The sequence below is a fragment of the Episyrphus balteatus genome, chromosome 4, assembly GCF_945859705.1.
Source record: "Episyrphus balteatus chromosome 4, idEpiBalt1.1, whole genome shotgun sequence".
Lineage (NCBI taxonomy): Eukaryota > Metazoa > Arthropoda > Insecta > Diptera > Syrphidae > Episyrphus > Episyrphus balteatus.
In genome coordinates, this window is record NC_079137.1 from 43,757,651 (window position 1) to 43,777,923 (window position 20,273).

The window sequence follows — 20,273 nt, forward strand, 5'->3', positions numbered from 1 at the left end:
ATTTAAAGGATTTGCATCCTGTCACACAGCTGATTCTTTTTCTTTAATTTATGAAAATAGTATGAAAAATTGACAAACTTGGAAATTTAAAACAGCTTTTTTGAAGAATTAAGATTTTTTAACCTATGCCAGCTGCGTTCTTTTGGGAATATTGATCTACTGCTAAGTGCTTATAGCTGCTTTTAAACTACTTTTCAATACAGCAAAAGTAGTTCAAAGTAGTTTTAAATACTTAGAAGTAGAAAAATGTTCCTAAAGAAACACAGCTAATGTTACTTTGAAAATTCCGCTACCGGAATAACTTTGTTACCTGGTGAAACAAAAACAACCCCGTATGTAAAAATTTTACTTTTCCTGTCCCAAATACTTAAAAGGTTAAAAATTAACTTCTCTATAAATTCGTAGCGAGTTTAAAGCAAAAAATAAAAATACTAATGTATATTAAAGTTATCAATATTTCGGAATCAAGAAAGAAAATAATTGTATAGGATTAGAGAACTATTTTACCAAAATCTCGAAAAAAAATGTATCTCAATAGAGGGCCTGGGCCATTTATTATTATTTACTGAAGGTTATTGGTGAAAAATTATGTTCGTGAAGATGATATTTTATTTGATCAAATTTCATACATATCCATCATCCTCAAACAAATGTTGTTACATATTACCAGATTCCAATTGGCACATTTTTTTAAACTAGAAAAAAACACGCTTTCACCCAAAGGCTTATTTCATGACAAATATAAAGCTTATTCTATAATTCTTATGAAAAAATTTTAAAACACAGTACAATGGTCGGAAAAAGTATTTTGACAAAATGAACATTTTTCTAACTGATGAGAATAATCTGTAGCGGTTAAACATAAAATAAGAAAGTTGACGGTTATCTATTAAGTATATTATGGTGAATCTCATGATAGTCAATGTCAGTCATGTAGTTGGTATTATGCTTCGAGGCTGCATTTTTTGTATAAAAAGTACTAATTTTTGAGGGAAAAAAGTATTTTGACAACCGTTCTTTTTTAACGTTGGTAAGGTAAGGTAAAGCATTTTACGTGTTTCAAGCACGTATACAACTGACAGACTTGTTAAGGCCCCGATTTGTAAAAAAATTGGGAAAAACGGCTTAACTTAACATTGAAATTAGTGCATCTTCTGTTGCAAGTCATAATTTCTGTGTGTCTGTTAAAAAATCTGTGAAGAACTGAATTTATCGCGGGAAACTAAAAATTACCAAATATACAAACACAAAAATATAATTATACTATTCAAAATTTACCTCAAATGGACAAAAAATTAAAAAAATGCACCTAAAAAAATTGAAGCATTTTGAAGAATTCACTTTATCGCGGATTGACTCCAAAAAGTCTGAATTTGGAATTGCCATTCTTTCATCAAAAACTTTGTTAGCGAAAGTACCCTTTGCATTGAGCTCGAAGAAGACAATTTTATAATGTTTATGGGAAGATAATAAAAGGGACTGAAATTCATGCAAAAAAAAATTTTTTATATATGGTCATAATTAAAAAAAAAAAATATAAAAAATGTTAATCCAGAAAGTCTTTTGTTTTTTGGCTTAGAAGAAGTAGCATACATTATTGTTCTATAAAAATTTATTTTCCCAGTTGTCCGACTTTTTTTGGTGGTCGTAGGCAGTGCATGTTAGGTACTTACATGCAACAAGAGAGTAACACATTATTTTTCTTATTTTAGAAAATAGCTTTTTGCTATTCATATTTCTTAGTTGTGATGTTTTTGACACGATGATACTGAAAAAAATATTTTTTAATATTGATTTTCATAGCTTGGGTTCGAAAGGGTTAACCCAACATAATTTTATGCGGTCTCTCAATGTTTGGTTCCTATACCAAATTTAACTTTATTACTAAATTTCACTAGGGTAACAGATCCATTTTTTTTTTTTTTTTTTTTTCAATAAAAAAAAAACACAGTTTCTTTCATGATATTCTTATACATATATTTACTTAACATTCTTGGTTTTATCTCAAGAGTAACATCATCAAAAAAATACCATTTCATTTAAAAAGGGTACCATTTTGAATTTTTTTGGACTTCATTATTTCCCAAAAAAAACACCCTTTATGAGAAAAAAAAATTATCTCATATACCTAATATTGTTTGTTTTGACGTTGTGTACAATTTTTTTTTTATTTCTTCTTGCTTTAAATCTATGTATTTGTTTTCTTTCAAACTTCAGTATACTTGGCTTATGTGTTTTTTGAACAAAATATTTCAGTGGAAAAACCTCTTGTTTTTCCCTAAATGATGTGTGTATGTTCATTGATAGGTAAAATTGTTTTATTAAACTCTATAATTTAAAATATCTAAACCATCGGTCAATTTAAGACCCTAACTGTTTTTTTTTTCGAAACAGTTGCTACCTATATAAGCTAAATCTAGGTTATATAGAGTTATTTGTACATGATTAAGACTAACTTTAAGTCTTCAAACGTGGTAGAAGTGAAACCTTAAAAAATCATTTTTCTTGCAAAAAAAAATCGAAAAGTCTACCTTTTTTTATTCTATCACCTTTAAATTTACCCACCTATAATAAATATATGACCCGAAAGCTTATTGTTTCAGCTCAAAATGTTTACATATATCGACCATGTCTATACAACATCTACAAAACGAGCTAGAATTTTTTGAACCCAATAAATTTTTTTATCAAAAAAGTACAAAAAATCAATCTTTTTTCTCTCATTATATCTATTTTTTTTAAATGACAACCTATGATAAATTTAATATCATCTGAAAGCATATTTCACTTTTTATATGACGTATCAATCATATTTCTACCATGCCTACAAAAAAAGTAAGAATTTTTAAAGCCAGCTATGTCGAAGTTTGAAACTGAGATATGGTACTTAATCTACTGCTGGCTGGTCATCGGCAATAGATTTCCACACGTGTTTTGAGGTATTTTTCAATTTTTTTCAATTTAAGATTGTATAACTTGTAGAGCACGTACCGTTATTTGTGATATATCAAATAAAAGGTTATGTTATCAGCATGCGTATTAAAGTTAAATCAAATTTGTATGTGCTCTAGATCAAAAGATATGTTGTTTCAAATCACTACGATACTAAAGAAGTTTTCACTTCAAAATAATCAAAACCGATTTCTTGATAATTACCTTTGTTTGAAGATGTTAAAAAATGATGATAATTTATTTTTAAGTGACCCTTGTTATCAAATAAATATGATACTCAAACACAAAACCCTTCCCTTCATAAACAGATTCTCAAATCAATTGAGTTAGTAAAAATCTCTATCGATTACCCTATATGACCTCTCATCATATCTTCCAACCAAAAACAGTTTAGTTTCAAAACGTCAGAAAAAACATTGAAAGAATCAATTCGTGCTTATACGAAAGTGAACAAACAGATGATCATACGAGAAAAAGATACAACACAAAATAAAACCTCAAACAAAGATGAAGAACAATTTTCAAGAGTCGTGATCACATGACAAAGTTCTCTTTTATAATCTTCAATAACAATAATACTCCTGGTACTGTACTATAGTAGTAGATATAAGAAAACTGCCAGAAGCAGCAGGAGCATTTTGACTTCATGCTACACCACCAGAAACAGAAACAGAAAAAAAAAAACCAATTGACTTGAAGTCAAAGTTAAAAAACTCATAGGAAGACCATCATCAAAGAAGATGATCATTCTTTAGTTAAAGGATAGATAGTTTTTGTTTATCGAAAAGGCGTCCAACGACTACGGATAAAATCAATAAATCGTGGGTGTGATCTCTTCTCACTCATTTCGTGATACCTATACTCTCTGCGGAACTGCGGAACATATTCGCCTTGTATATAGGAACTTTAACTTACTAAAAAGTCATCTTGTGAAGCATTATAGAAGTTGCGGTATCCCGTAGATATAAATGCGACGACATGCAAGCTACCATTGAAATTGAAATCGAAATTCAATTTGTCCATTTCGGCGCATTCAAAAACCTCCACCACATACCGCCGGCCGCCGCCGCTTTCGGCCGCCTCGAGATGATATTACCACATATTAGCAAAAACAATAATAAAACAAAATGCATTGTATCTGTATCTTTTTGTTTCTATACTCAACTCAGATACAAATTGTAGGTGGAATTTTCGAACGAATAACAATAAAAAGCCCCAACCTGCTTCGAAAAGATACAAAGATACTGATGGTGGAGTGTCGTTGTTGTTGGATTTTTGTTTAGCCTGTGTGGCTCTAAGTTGTTGTTTTTGTTATTGCCTTGATGATGTGGACCTCATTGTGTCCCACATGCAAATTGAATAGAGAGACCCAGGAACTTAGCGCATACAAATCGACGACAGGATCGGATCTCATGTAACTTCACATACTTACCTACCTCACAGATAAAACAAAAGTATCTATAAAAACAAAACAAAAAGCTAACAATACTCTTGGTATATCTAGAAGAGAATGGATATGATGGAGAAGGGTGTGTGGCTCTAGCTTTTAGCTATTTATACGGACCATTGCGCGACGAGACGCGACGACGCGACGCGACGGACGGACCTGGAAACGTGAACAATTCGACAAGATTGAACCATTATCTGATTGTGACTGATAACCTTTTTTATCCCAGGTGGAGTAGAAGTAGAGTGCAGTGCTGAGTTGCATATGGATTGGAGTTTGGCAAGTCATGATTCAGATTACTTCTTTCTGTATGTATACCCCCTTGGAGCTATAGGTAAATGGGCAATACCCATACTGCATACAGTTCCAAAAAAAAAAAAAAAAAAATACAAAAAAAACAAAGAGAAAGAAAGAAATTAAGAAATGTGTGGAATTGAGTAATGGACCTGCTTTAACAAACACATAGAGAGGTACCTCTATAAGCTTAAAGGTGTTTTTTGTTAAGTTAAAGCGACAACTGCTATTTTTTTGGTCGTTTTGGGGATCGCGCTTTGTATCTTGTATCTATGGAAGGTGCATGTGGGAAGGTTGTAAATTCTGCATTTTTTGTTTTGAAAGTCATGCAGTTTTATAGAGACTTGGAGAGAGACACAATCACATGCACCTACCTTTTCCATATAGGTTCGAAGTTGAATTTGCATAGATTTTTATCGCGAAAATTGCTCTATTTTAAGTGATCCAAAGCAGATAGATAAGGTTCTTGCAGTTTGAAGGTATTTTTTTGTGTGAAATATGATAATTCAATGAGTGCGTTAGGGTCCCAGTTTATGAAAAAGTAAGGCCACTTTACATTTTTATTATGCTTATTGGACTACCAAGCTCAGTCATAAATTTGTTATCGGGATAGAAAAAAATTCCATTTAATACATTGTCACTGAAGAATTTTAAGAAATAAAACTTTTAGTTTTAAGGTCTTAATGGCTTGATAAGTACTTTTATCTAAATGAATCTATCAGAGAATGATAATTTCTCAATGATCCTTCCAAAAAAAAACAAATAAATCTTGGGATTTCGAAGTTATTTCGTGTGAAATATTATAACTCATTCAGTTGTGAGTGCGATAGGGTCCCAAAAATAAAAATGTCACAATTTGTTCGTTTTCGTAGGATGGATGTGAAGATTAGGTATAAATTTAATATTGCGGTTTTAAGAAATCGAATAGATTCTTCCTTATGTCTTAATTAGGAATTCTATAATAGGGTCCTAAGGTCTTTGTTTTATATTTCATTCACCAAAAAGATCTGTCATTTTGAAAAAAACCATGAAACAAAATAGATAATAATTGAGATTTTGAAGAATTTTAGTTTTAAATATGATTCTAATGAATTGCGAGTTCATAAGGGTCTCAATTTATAGAAAATTGAGAAAACTCTTATTTTAAGCTCTTTGGGCTTACAAGATCAGTCAAAACTTTGATTATATACTATCACACTAGTTAATTTGATCTGCGTCATTCTTAAATATTAAAAAAGTAAAGCTTCCTTGATAGGGTCCTAACGTTTTAATACCTCTCATCAAAAACATATATTGATCATTTTAAGTGATCCTAAAATAGCCCAGGGAAATTAGTAATTTAAATCGCATTTTTCGCGGGACAAAATTTTTTTCATGGAATGTGTTCGGGTGGTTGCCCTTATCATAAAAGTCAATTTGTTGGGAAAATTGGAGGTTGGGAACAGCCGCCATCTTGGAAAAGAGATTGGTATCGTTTTTATTGAATAGCTCCATTGTTATTCATTTTAACAAAAACTGACAAAGGTAAGACTTATCAACAATAAAATTATCTAAAAAATGATATACAAAACAATTCCGTGAGTTGATTAAATAAAATTTTACAGTTGGTCAAAGTGCGGGTTTATATCGCAAGGTTGGGACAAAATGACATTTGTTCATATATCTGACGAACTTTTGATTTGTTTGGATAATTCTTCAAGAATGAATTATAGTACTTATAATTACCTATAAAATGAGCCCACAATCGTTATTGTAACCATCGTATTGTAGAAGTAATCCAACTCCGAAACTCTCCATGTACTAGTCAAAAGTGAGAAAAAAGCTAGTTTTTTGCTAGTAGGCCGAGAAAATTTTGGGAGTAGAGGTATAACCAAAATATAAGTACGCAGTTTTGCAGCCATACGCGTCTTAATATCGATTTCAAATGTCTGACAACTCTAATTTTGTGCTTTATACGGTTTTCGGGGGGTTAAATAACTTAAGTTTTCCACTTAATGTGAATGGGCTAGATTTATACTTTTTGAAATTATAAATATACAAGCTGGTGCTTTATTATTTTTCCTAAATCTAGACACCCCAATCTTGAGGATGTGACCAATAGAACTCAAGATATAAGCCGTTTATACGATTATGTTTAGAGGCTTTTTTGTTTCGATTTTTGTTTGTTTATTTGAATTGAAAAGCCTGATATGGTTAGTTAAAAAACCTTACATCGTGAGTTAAATTAACCCCATAGCAAAGATTGGGGTGTCTAGATTTAGGAAAAACAAAAGAGCATCAGCTTGTATATTTATAATTTCAAATAGTATAAATTTAGCCCATTCACGTTAATTGGAAAACTTACGTTATTTAACCCCCCAAAAACCGTATAAAGCACAAAATTAGAGTTGTCAGACCTTTGAAATCGACATTAACACGCGTATGGCTGCAAAACTGCGTACTAGTATTTTGGGTAAACCTCTACTCCCAAAATTTTCTCGGCCTACTAGCAAAAAACTAGCTTTTTTCTCACTTTTGACTAGTACATGGAGAGTTTCGGAGTTGGATTACTTCTACAATACGATGGTTACAATAACGATTGTGGGCTCATTTTATAGGTAATTATAAGTACTATAATTCATTCTTGAAGAATTATCCAAACAAATCAAAAGTTCGTCAGATATATGAACAAATGTCATTTTGTCCCAACCTTGCGATATAAACCCGCACTTTGACCAACTGTAAAATTTTATTTAATCAACTCACGGAATTGTTTTGTATATCATTTTTTAGATAATTTTATTGTTGATAAGTCTTACCTTTGTCAGTTTTTGTTAAAATGAATAACAATGGAGCTATTCAATAAAAACGATACCAATCTCTTTTCCAAGATGGCGGCTGTTCCCAACCTCCAATTTTCCCAACAAATTGACTTTTATGATAAAGACAACCACCCGAACACATTCCATGAAAAAAAATTTGTCCCGCGAAAAATGCGATTTCATGCCCATATTTTGACTAATTTCCCTGAGCTAAAATGAAACAATGAATAATTACGATTTTGCCTTAATTTTTGTATAAAAGATGATAATTCAATGAGTTTTGATACTGATAGGGTCCCAATCCATAAAAAGTAAGAGGACAAAATTTTTATCGTTCGTTGACAAAGATCTAAAAAGCTTGTGCTCAACTAACATCTTGTCATCCCTTAAATGTGAAAAATCGGGTTTAGCTGATGGGGTCCTAACGTGTTGTATCCAAAATAATTGATTATATCATAAATGGTATCATAAATGAACTCTAAAATTTTGTGAGACTTGGGGGTAATTTTATATTAATTACTATTTTTCATTGAGATGAGAATACCTTGGGGTCCTATAAATAAGAATACTTTATTCTTGGTAGGATACCAAGATTATTCTTAATAAAAACATTCCTAGTCTATTGAATAGACCCTTTTGGATGGAACAAATTCGTTCAAGAGTTTTTATTGCTGATTATGATTCCTTGCCATACAAGAATACTCCAGCCAAAAGTGCTACTAAATCCGTTGGTGCATTTCTGAGAAAACGGCAACACTGGTCGGTTTTCAGTTTTTTTGATTTAACTCGAAAACCAAGCCTGACTTTGAAATGGTTCAAAGACACTTTTCATAGCAAATTAAATTTTCTGTCAATTAAAGATGGTTAATAAATTTTAAAAATTATTTTTGATTAAAATTCTAACCTAAAATCAAAGAAAAAAAAGTTAAAAAATTGACAATTTTATTTTTTCTTACTAAATCAAGGGGCATTTTGTGTATGTAGCCGGGACGTCCAAACTTTGTACTAATGAAATAAAGTAGAGGTAAAATCCTTTGATAATATGCAATTTTAATTTTTTTTTGTCAAGAAACAACTTAAATGTACCTATTCAAAAATTAGCACTTTTTCTAAATTTCTGACTTTTTTAGTTAAAAGCAAGTTTTTAAAACTCGATAAAATCGTATTAATTGGTAACTTTTTGACTTTTAAAGTAAACATACTTCGAAGGATTGATTTAATATAAACTAAATATGGCAAACAAAAAAATTTAATTGCATCCTTATGGCCTTTTGTGCAATTTTGTGTATGTGCATTTTTATAAATACGGGTTGAATGGATGGACGGAGAGCCATTAGCTTTGGTCTATTGCATAGAAGAACATTTAATACCAACTCTTTTACTGTTTTCAATGGCCTGAAAAACAATTCTTGAAAAATCTGCGACCAACGAAAAGTTTCTCTTGAAAAACGAAAACAATACTCTAATGAGTTTGAAACAAAATAGCTCAGGCAAATTAGTAAATCCAATTGCACTTTTCGCGGGATAAATTTTTTTCATGGAACGTGTTTAGGTGAATGTCCTTATAGTAAAAGTGAATTTTTTGGGATGATAAGATATCGGGAACAGCCGCCATCTTGGAAAAGAGGTCGGTGTCGTTTTTATTTTATAACTCCATTTTTACTCATTTAAACCAAAAATGTCCAAGGATAGACTTATTATAAATTAAATTATCTAAAAAATGATATACAAATGAATTCCGTGAACTGGTTAAATTCAATTTTATAGTCGGTCAAAGTCCAGGTTCTTCTCGCAAGGTTAAGACAATATGACATTTTTCCAAATATCTGAAGAACTTTTTATTTGTTTGGGATTTTCTTAAAGAATGAATTATAGCACTTTTAAGTATCGATGAAATGAACCCTTTATTGTTTTTGTAACCATCACATTGCAGAAGCAACCAAACGTCGAAGTCATGATATACGATTTTTTAACTGAACATTTCAATAGTTCAAATAAACAATCAAAAATTAAACACAATAGTCTCGAAAACATAACGGCTTACACGCCTCATATCTTGAGTTATACTTATCGTAATGCTGAGATTGAGGTGTTCATGTTTAGGAAAAATGACAGGGCATCAGTTCTTATATTTAGAATTATAAATAATGTCACTTTAGCTTATTCACATTAATTGGAAAATTCACTTCATTTAAAACCTCGAAAACCATATAAAGGTTTCAATATTTAGACGAATATAGTTAACAAACTGTTTACTTATATTTTGGTTATGCCTCCATTTCAAAAATTTGCTCGATCTAATAGAAGAAAACTTGTTATTTTCTCACTTTTGACTAGTAGAATGTGAGCTTCGACGTTAGGTGGCTCATACATTATGTTGGTTACAGTTACGAGAAAGGGCTCATTTTATAGATATTTAAAAGTGCTATAATTCATTCTTTAAGAAAATCCCAAACAAATAAAAAGTTCTTCGGATATTTGAAAAAATGTCATATTGTCTTAACCTTGCGAGAAGAACCTGGACTTTGACCGACTATAAAATTGAATTTAACTAGTTCACGGAATTCATTTGTATATCATTTTTTAGATAATTTAATTTATAATAAGTCTATCCTTGGACATTTTTGGTTTAAATGAGTAAAAATGGAGTTATAAAATAAAAACGGCACCGACCTCTTTTCCAAGATGGCGGCTGTTTCCGAAATCTTATCATACCAAAAAATTCACTTTTACTATTAGGACATTCACCTAAACACGTTCCATGAAAAAAATTTATCCCGCGAAAAGTGCAATTGGGTTTACTAATTTGCCTGAGCTATTTTGTTTCAAACTCATTAGAGTATTGTTTTCGTTTTTCAAGAGAAACTTTTCGTTGGTCGCAGATTTTTCAAGAATTGTTTTTCAGGCCATTGAAAACAGTAAAAGAGTTGGTATTAAATGTTCTTCTATGCAATAGACCAAAGCTAATGGCTCTCCGTCCATCCATTTAACCCGTATTTATAAAAATGCACATACACAAAATTGCACAAAAGGCCATAAGGATGCAAATAAATTTTTTTGTTTGCCATATTTAGTTTATATTGAATCAATCCTTCGAAGTATGTTTACTTTAAAAGTCAAAAAGTTACCAATTAATACGATTTTATCGAGTTTTAAAAACTTGCTTTTAACTAAAAAAGTCAGAAATTTAGAAAAAGTGCTAATTTTTGAATAGGTACATTTAAGTTGTTTCTTGACAAAAAAAAATTAAAATTGCATATTATCAAAGGATTTTACCTCTACTTTATTTCATTAGTACAAAGTTTGGACGTCCCGGCTGCATACACAAAATGCCCCTTGATTTAGTAAGAAAAAATAAAATTGTCAATTTTTTAACTTTTTTTTCTTTGATTTTAGGTTAGAATTTTAGTCAAAAATAATTTTTAAAATTTATTAACCATCTTAACTTGACAGAAAATTTAATTTGCTATGAAAAGTGTCTTTGAACCATTTCAAAGTCAGGCTTGGTTTTCGAGTTAAATCAAAAAAACTGAAAACCGACCAGTGTCGCCGTTTTCTCAGAAATGCACCAACGGATTTAGTAGCACTTTTGGCTGGAGTATTCTTGTATGCCAAGGAATCATAATCGCCAATAAAAAGTCTTGAACGAATTTGTTCTATTTTTGCTCTGGAGCTCGGGTCTATTAAATAGACTATCCCGTTCTAAAAAAAACCTGATATCCAGTCGATACTTTGAAATAAATAATTGAAACTAAGCTTTTACGATAGGGTCCTAAGTTCTTGTTTTAATTTTTTATTTTAAATTCATCATTTCGAAAAATCGTAATGAAAAAAAATGATAAAAAATTTTTTGCAATTTCCGCTTATTTTTTTTGTTTTTAATGTGACAATTTATTACGTAAGGGTCTTAAGCTATGGAAATTTAAGACTACTTATGTGAAGATGATGTTTTTTAGGCTACCAAACTTAAATATATTTAAAACTGTTACACCAAAAACTCCCTCAACAGTAAATAAGACGCTAGCTTTCAAACACTTTTTGAATGCTTTTTGATGTTTCTTACAGATTAAATTTACATAAATCTTTGGAATTCTCCACTCATATCTAATTTGTCTTATTTTTTTATTTTCAGTGTCCCGCCCAAAAGGACAACATTCAGCCCCCCGAGGTGGACCACCACGATCTTGGACCAATGCTGAATTGACCGAAGCTCTCCAACACGTGTGGAATAAAAAGATGACAACCAGCCAAGCATCAAGAATCTTTGGAATTCCCTACAATTCCCTACTGATGTATGTCCGTGGTAAATACGGCAAGAGTCTCAAACTAGAGCAACTGCGAAAGGACTGCATTAGTGGGCCGCCAGTTGAACTTTTACAAATGGGACTGAATAACAATGGTGGAAGTGGTGGCGGTGGAGGAGGCAGTGGTGGAGGTGGCTCAAGTGGTGGTAATAGTGGGAGCAAAAATCAGGATTCAAATCGCAGTAAAGACTCCCGAGACATGGACTGCGGTGGAAATGGAGGCAATGGACCTCCAGGAGGTCCAATGGGTCCACGGAGTTCCAGCTCCGAGCCAGACTTATTATCCGGTCCCAATTCAATATTCAATCCATTCCAACAAGGATTCTACCCTGACTTTCCGGGTGGTTTCCCAGGTCTCCCACTTGGCATGTTGAATCTCCTCCCGCCCGAAAGACACCAACAATCAGCAGCAGCTGCGGCTGCTGCTGCTGCCATGCATATGGCAATCGATGAAGACTGCAAATCCGATCGATCGAAGCAATCAATGGACGATGAATTTCCACAGCCATTAGCACTGAATCGTGACGAACGTCGAGAGCTGACGCAACAAAATGGGCAGGATTGAAATTTTTGGCAAGATTGGGCAACAAACCCGATCTTTTTCCCTCCTGCCGAACCACCGCCAGCGTCGAATAGTTTTAGACAATTCAATCAAAATCTCCTCAACGAGCGACGTAGATTAAAGCGTTTTCGTCGAAAACGACGAATGGAAGCTGCTGCTGCTGCAGTGCCTCCAGCTGTAATTAGAACATAGATTTAAATAAAAAATTAAATCTATTTACATTTAAAGAAAACAAAAAAAAAAAATACTTAGTTGAATCTCATCATCTGTGAAGAGGCACATACAAACAATTTGGCAATATTTTTAAATATTTTTAATCTTTTGAATCAATTTGAATTTTCATGTTTTTTTTTATGTTATGTTTAAAATTGAACTTAAATTTGATTTTTTTTTTAACTTTTGCTTGTATTTTAACATTTTTTTGTGTTTAATGTTGATTTAAAAAAAATATTTATATTTACAAATTTATTTTTCTTGGTGCTTTTAGTTCCTATATATAAAAAAACGAAAAAGTTATTATTAATTATAATAATAAATTAATTTATTAATTCATTGATTTCTTGTGTTGTAATAGATTGTTGTAATAGATTGTGGGTTGTGTACATTTACATTATATTTCAATATTGTACTAAGTACTTAATGCTGAGATTTTTATTTAAAAATTAAAATTAAAATTTAAAAAAAAAAATGTAAATATTCTACATTTATTTGCACTTATAGTATTATTATTCTGTAAATAAATTTAGAGATAAATTTTAATATACCTAAATAAATATTGTACTTAAAAAAAAAAAAAACAATGAGTTTATCAAAATTAAATGTAAATATTTTAAATAAAAAAATAACTAAACTTAAAAAAAAATAAAAAAAACAATCTATAAATTGATGTTAAAAATACAATTAGGATAATTATAATACATGTACCTAATGTCTTTAATTTTTTGTTTTTTTTTTTATTCAATGATTTTTTGTTTAATTTTTTTTTATGATATGATGGTTTTGTGTGATAAATTTGGGAAGACAGTTTCTATTTCGGTTTTAAGTCATGATCTCTGTTTGGGGTTATAATATTTTTATTTTATCTGGTAACAAATGAAAGTTAATTCTTCCATCAGATGATTTATATTATCATAAAAAATGTTGTTAAGGAAGGGCCTTAAAATTATAAGTTTTTTTGTGTGTCTGCATGAATGCATTTTGGTCACCGTTTTGATGTCAAAAATGAAAAGACTTTTGCTAACGTAAACACCATAAATATGATCAGGAAACGACAATAGGTTCTCCAAGTTTTCAAATAATGTTAAAGAATCAAAGTACCTAAATTGAAATCAATAGGTTTTAAAAATTGAGTCGGGAAATAGGGGAGAAACATTGGGAAAATTGATTAAAAATGTTTCTTTCAACTAAGATTTAGTTCAAGCGAAGTTTAAAAAAAATAATTTGTGGATTTTTTTTAAATTTAAATTTTTTTGGGAATGGATCATCTAATTTTTTTGAAACTTTATTCTCAAGTGTTGATTAATATTTTTTTAAGAGGCGTATCTACTATTTTTTTATGAATTCTTTTCAAAATTGGCTTCCACAAAAAAAAAAAAAAAAAACGATTAAAAACTTATAAATCAATTGTATTATAAAAAAAATATTTTATTTGTTTTTCAAAAAGTTCTTTTTTGTGTGGATTTTTCGACATTATTTTGAGTTTAAGCCGTAAGTAATTTACTCTTCTGAAATTCTACTTTTCAAGTAATAGATTTAGTGACAAAAAAAAATAGTTTATTCAGATTCTTTTGGCGTGAAAAATTTGTTGGAAAACTTCAGATTTGCATTCAGTACCTCTAAAAAATATAAAATTAGCCATCAATACAATTACACCATTACTTTCCACATTTGTACGATTCTGAATACAATTTGACTGGGCTTTTGCTCGGTTTTATCAAACTTAAAATGCACGGAAATTTTGGAGTGGAAAAATTTTCTCATTATTGGATGAAACTTTTAATTGTGTTCTTACTAACTTAGAAAAAAGTGTATTAATTCAAGTTGTTAGAAGTTGTATTTTATGATCAATGAGCAACTTTTACTAATTAGCTTATCTTCGATTAAAATACTAAAACAATTTGCATTGAATTCTTAAATTTTTATTTTTATTTGTTACGCATACACCCTAGTGAACTATTTTAATACACCCATTTTTGGTCGGCTGGCTATGTTCCACGGACGTAGTATCAAAAATAATCTCCTATGGAACTCTGATAGCGTTATCACGTTAATCAGTTTGCCTCAAAAGCTTTCTTTGTTGTATCAAAAAATAAAAGAAATACAAAATTTTAAATTTGAAAAACAAAATTCAAAAATGTATTTAATTTAACATGAAACGATTGAAATTGTATCACACAAACCACCATTTTTTAACTCTACCTATCCACTTTGCTTTAAATATACGTTTTCATTTTTGGTTGCATGTACAATTTTAAAATTAAAATATTTTTAAGCAAAAAAAAAAAATATGCAACATAAATTTTAAAAATAAAAAAGAATTAATGGGAATCAGCACTCGCATTAAAACAACATATCTATTTAGATATACCTAAAAAAAAACAGGTGAAAAATTTATTTTTTCTTAGAAACTACAATTCATTGGAAATTGCAATAATATTAAAATTTGTGATAGTTTTGTTTATTTTTATTTTTGTAATCCTATTTTATTTTTGTATTAATTTTATTTTGTAACTAAAAACGCAACGAATTCTTCCATAGAAAAAAAAATAAATAAAAAAATAGTATTTCAAACAATAGACAAAGGTAAATATTAATAAATAAAAGAAAACTTACTACATAATTGCCAAGATAGCATAAAAATCTTTTCCTACACGTACACAGCTTATAAACTTAAATAATATATAAAAAACAGTTCCTTTTTTTTAAAAAATAAAACTTAAATTATATTCCTTTTTTAAAGTTATTTTTTAAACTTCTTACAATTTAATTTGATTATATCTCAAAAAGTATGTACAAAGTAAAAAAAAAAAGCTTCACATTTACCACAATACAGTTAGAAGATACGAATTCATTTTTATTTTGTAATTTAGCAAATGTAAATTTAAGCAAATTTAATTAATAGCCCAGGGAAATTAGTAAATTAAATCGCATTTTTCGCGGGACAAAATTTTTTTCATGGAATGTGTTTGGATGGTTGTCCTTATCATAAAAGTCAATTTGTTGGGATAATTGGAGGTTGGGAACAGCCGCCATCTATTAAAAGAGATTGGTATCGTTTTTATTGAATAGCTCCATTGTTATTCATTTTAACAAAAACTGACAAAGGTAAGACTTATTAACAATAAAATTATCTAAAAAATAATATAATAAACAATTCCGTGAGTTGATTAAATAAAATTTTATAGTTGGTCAAAGTGCGTGTTTGTATCGCAAGGTTGGGGCAAAATGACATTTGTTCATATATCTGACGAACTTTTGATTTGTTTGGATAATTCTTCAAAAATAAATTATAGTATTTATAATTATCTATAAAATGAGACCACAATCGTTATTGTAACCATCATATTGTAGAAGTAATCTAACTCCGAAACTCTCCATGTACTAGTCAAAAGTGAGAAAAAAGCTAGTTTTTTGGTAGTAGGCCGAGCAAATTTTGGGAAGTAGAGGCATAACCAAAATATAAGTACGCAGTTTTGCAGCCATACGCGTCTTAATATCGATTTCAAATGTCTGACAACTCTAATTTTGTGCTTTATACGGTTTTCGGGGGGTTAAATAACTTAAGTTTTCCACTTAATGTGAATGGGCTAGATTTATACTTTTTGAAATTATAAATATACAAGCTGGTGCTTTATTATTTTTCCTAAATCTAGACACCCCAATCTTGAGGATGTGACCAATAGAACTCAAGATATAAGCCGTTGATGCGATTATGTTTTAGAGGCTTTTTTGTTTAGATTTTGTTTGTTTATTTGAATTGAAAAGCGTGATATGGTTAGTTAAAAAAGCTTATATCGTGAGTTCTATTAACCCGATCGCAGAGATTGAGGTGTCCAGATTTAGGAAAAATGATAGAGCATCAGCTTTTATATTTATAATTGGAAATAGTATAAATTTAGCCCATTCACATTAAGTGGAAAATTTAAGTTATTTAACCCCCCGAAAACCGTATAAAGCACAAAATTAGAGTTGTCAGACATTTGAAATCGATATTAAGACGCGTATGGCTGCAAAACTGCGTACTTATATTTTGGTTATACCTCTACTTCCCAAAATTTGCTCGGCCTACTACCAAAAAACTAGCTTTTTTCTCACTTTTGACTAGTACATGGAGAGTTTCGGAGTTAGATTACTTCTACAATATGATGGTTACAATAACGATTGTGGTCTCATTTTATAGATAATTATAAATACTATAATTTATTTTTGAAGAATTATCCAAACAATTCAAAAGTTCGTCAGATATATGAACAAATGTCATTTTGCCCCAACCTTGCGATACAAACACGCACTTTGACCAACTATAAAATTTTATTTAATCAACTCACGGAATTGTTTTGCATATGATTTTTTAGATAATTTTATTGTTAATAAGTCTTACCTTTGTCAGTTTTTGTTAAAATGAATAACAATGGAGCTATTCAATAAAAACGATACCAATCTCTTTTCCAAGATGGCGGCTGTTCCCAACCTCCAATTATCCCAACAAATTGACTTTTATGATAAGGACAACCATCCGAACACATTCCATGAAAAAAAATTTGTCCCGCGAAAAATGCGATTTCATGCCCATATTTTGACTAATTTCCCTGAGCTATAAATGTAAATATTAAAAAAAAAAATTAGAAAATATAATGAATATAAATACATATAAATGTATATTATTTAATATTAAAACAAAATAAAACTAGAAAATAAATAAAATAAAAACACAGTTTTCTGTTTTGTAAAATAAATTCCATTTCGTTTTGTCTTTACATTTTTGTAAACTCTTCTTTCTTCATTTTTATTTTTTTCTAACATAAATATAATAAAAAATTAAAAAAAAATAATATTGTATACGCTCAAAACCCAAAATGTACAAATTAAATAAAAAAAAAAAAAAAACAAAATATGACACAAAAGACAAAACTTCAGAGGCATAATAAATAAAATCAATAAACACTATTCCATTAATAAAACATCTAAACATACAAAAAAAAATTGTTTATAGCACTACAATTTCTACAAAACAAAAAAAAAATAAATATAAAATAAAATCGAATATTTAAAAACAACAAAAATTATAAATAAATATTAAGCTAAAAATATACTCAAACAGGTTCAATAAAATAGAAATATTATTCGCAACTACAAAAAAAAAACACAAATAATTCAGAAACAGGGTACTACAGAATATAAAAATAAAATAAAAAAAAAAAAAACAATTTTATACATTAAAGTATATATATATAAAATAAATTTAAATATATATATATTATATAAATAGCCAAAAAATAAAATTTAAGAACAACAAAAGGAAAACGATAAAGAAAAAAAAAATAACTGAAAATAGTATTTAAAAAAATGTATTTAGTATTTATTTTTTATTTTTTCTTGGTCGTAGTTTTATTATTTTGTGCAGATATAAAAAAAAAGTACTTTTTTAGTATTATTTTTCGTAAGGAAAGAAAAGAAATCAATTTTTTTCAAAATTTTAGTACGAACATTTTCTGGAAATTAAGATAAACAAAAAAAAAAAAATGAAATGAAATTAAATTAAACTGAATTATTGTTATTAGATGAATAATTAATTTATTATAATATTGTACTATAAGTAAAATAAATTAAATTAAATATGAGAAATACATGAATATCATTTTGTTTTATTTAAAAAAAAAATCGGAAAGTTTTAATTCTGGATCCAAAATGACCGAAAAAAAAATGGATACAATGAACAGACCCTTGAAATTAGGTTAAAAATATATATATATATTTTTTTTGAATTTCGTTACAAAATCTGAAAAAATTCTTCCAAATTCATCGAGAGAGAGCTCAAAAGAAAGGTCTCTTTGATCATTATTCATAACTGAAAACCAAAAGTTTTTTTTGAGGACTGGTTTCTGAGTTATTTGCATACACACATTTTTTTTTCTATAATTCGAAGGCAGATTTCGGCGGATCAAAGTCTCTAAATAAGTTTCGGTTTACAGATATGAGTTAACAGTGAACAGGCCTATGCATTAAAATAAAAATACATAAATATTTTTTTTTTTTAATTTCGATAAAAATCAAGGTTAACCCCTTGTCGAAAAAAATGCATTTTAAAAAATTTCCTCCAAATTCATCGAGTGAGACCTCAAAATAAAGGTATCTTTATTCTCTATTCATAACTGAAAACCAAAAGTTTCTTTGAGGACTGGTTTCTGAGTTATTTGCATGCAAACATTTTTTTCCTACCTAAGGCAGATGTCTTCGGATCAAAGTCTCTAAATAAGTTTCGGTTTACAGATATAAGTTCACAGTGAAACGGCCTATGCATTAAAATAAAAATATATAAATATTTTTTTTTTTTTGAATTTCGATAAAAAATCAAGGTTAACAACTTGTCGAAAAAAAAGCATTTTAAAAAAATTTTCCCCAAATTCATCGAGTGAGACGTCAAAATAAAGGTCTCTTTATTCTCTATTCATAACTGAAAACCAAAAGTTTCTATGAAGTCTGGTTTCTGAGTTACATATTTGCGTGCAAACATTATTTTCCCTATAATTCGAAGGCTGACCAAAGTCTCGAAATAAGTTTCGGTTTACAGATATGACTTCACAGTGAACAAACAAATGCATTTAGGTAAAAAAATGTACATATATTTTTTTTTTATTTTCTATAAAAAAATCAAGGTTAACCCCTTGTAGAAAAAAATGCATTTTAAAAAATTTCCTCCAAATTCATCGAGTGAGACCTCAAAATAAAGGTCTCTTTAATTTCTTTTCATAACGGAAAACCAAAAGTTTCTATGAAGTCTGGTTTCTGAGTTATTTGCGTGCAAACAATTTTTTCCCAATAATTCGAATTCAGATATCTGCGGACCAAAGTCTCGAAATAAGTTTTGGTTTACAGATATGAGCTCACAGTGAACAGGCCTATGCAATTAGGTAAAGAAATATGTTTTTTTTTTTTTTTTTTTTTTTTTGATAAAAAGTCAAGTTTAACCCCTTGTCGAAAAAAATGCATTTTTAAAAATTTCCTCTCATCGAGCGAGACCTCAAAATAAAGGTCTCTTTATTCTCTATTCATAACTGAAAACCAAAAGTTTCTTTGAGGTCTGGTTTCTGAGTTATTTGCGTGCAAACATTTTTTTCCCTATAATTCGAATTCAGATATCTGCGGACCAAAGTCTCGAAATAAGTTTTGGTTAACAGATATGAGCTCACAGTGAACAGGCCTATGGTAGGTAAAAAAAATATATATTTTTTTTTTTTATTTTTGATAAAAAATCAATGTTAACACCTTGTCGAAAAAAATGCATTTTAAAAAATTTCCTCCAAATTCATCGAGTGAGATCTCACAAAAACGGTCTCTTTATTCTCTATTCATAACTGAAAACCAAAAGTTTCTTTGAGGTCTGGTTTCTGAGTTATTTGTGTGCAAACATTTTTTTTTCTACAATTTGAAGGCAGATTTGTGCTTTCAAAAGTCTCTAAATAATCCACAATCGCATATAAAAAAATTACCCTGAGCTTTAAACGTATAAAGTTGAAAAAAGTATCTTAAAAATAAAACAAGTGTCAACACTTTCTTTTCATGACATATTTCGTACTCTTTTGAATTCTATAGTGTTTCCTAAAATTTCCGCAAGTAGTATATTGTGTTCAAGAACCTTTTCACTCTTGGTTTGTGTATTAACTTTAATACTACTCTAGCGCCAGCACATCTTT

General features: G+C 29.5%; 2 protein-coding genes across 4 annotated transcripts in view; one reads left to right on the plus strand and one right to left on the minus strand.

The window, feature by feature from the left end:
- LOC129919424 (protein jim lovell) overlaps positions 1 to 12,860 on the plus strand; it is a 70,731-nt gene extending 57,871 nt beyond the window's left edge. For 2 of the 3 annotated variants that reach the window (XM_056000293.1, XM_056000294.1), the window contains one exon: positions 11,627 to 12,859. In XM_056000293.1, the coding sequence (XP_055856268.1) occupies positions 11,627 to 12,363 (737 nt within the window). In that variant the 3' untranslated portion in view covers positions 12,364 to 12,859. Of the gene's footprint in view, positions 1 to 11,626 lie in introns of all 3 variants that reach the window. The other variant, XM_056000295.1, reaches the window with a different exon arrangement.
- Positions 12,461 to 20,273, minus strand: part of LOC129919224 (uncharacterized) — a 38,479-nt gene continuing 30,666 nt past the window's right edge. The window contains exon 2 of the mRNA XM_056000078.1: positions 12,461 to 12,535. Coding sequence (XP_055856053.1) covers positions 12,461 to 12,535 — 75 coding nt within the window. The remainder of the gene's footprint in view (positions 12,536 to 20,273) is intronic.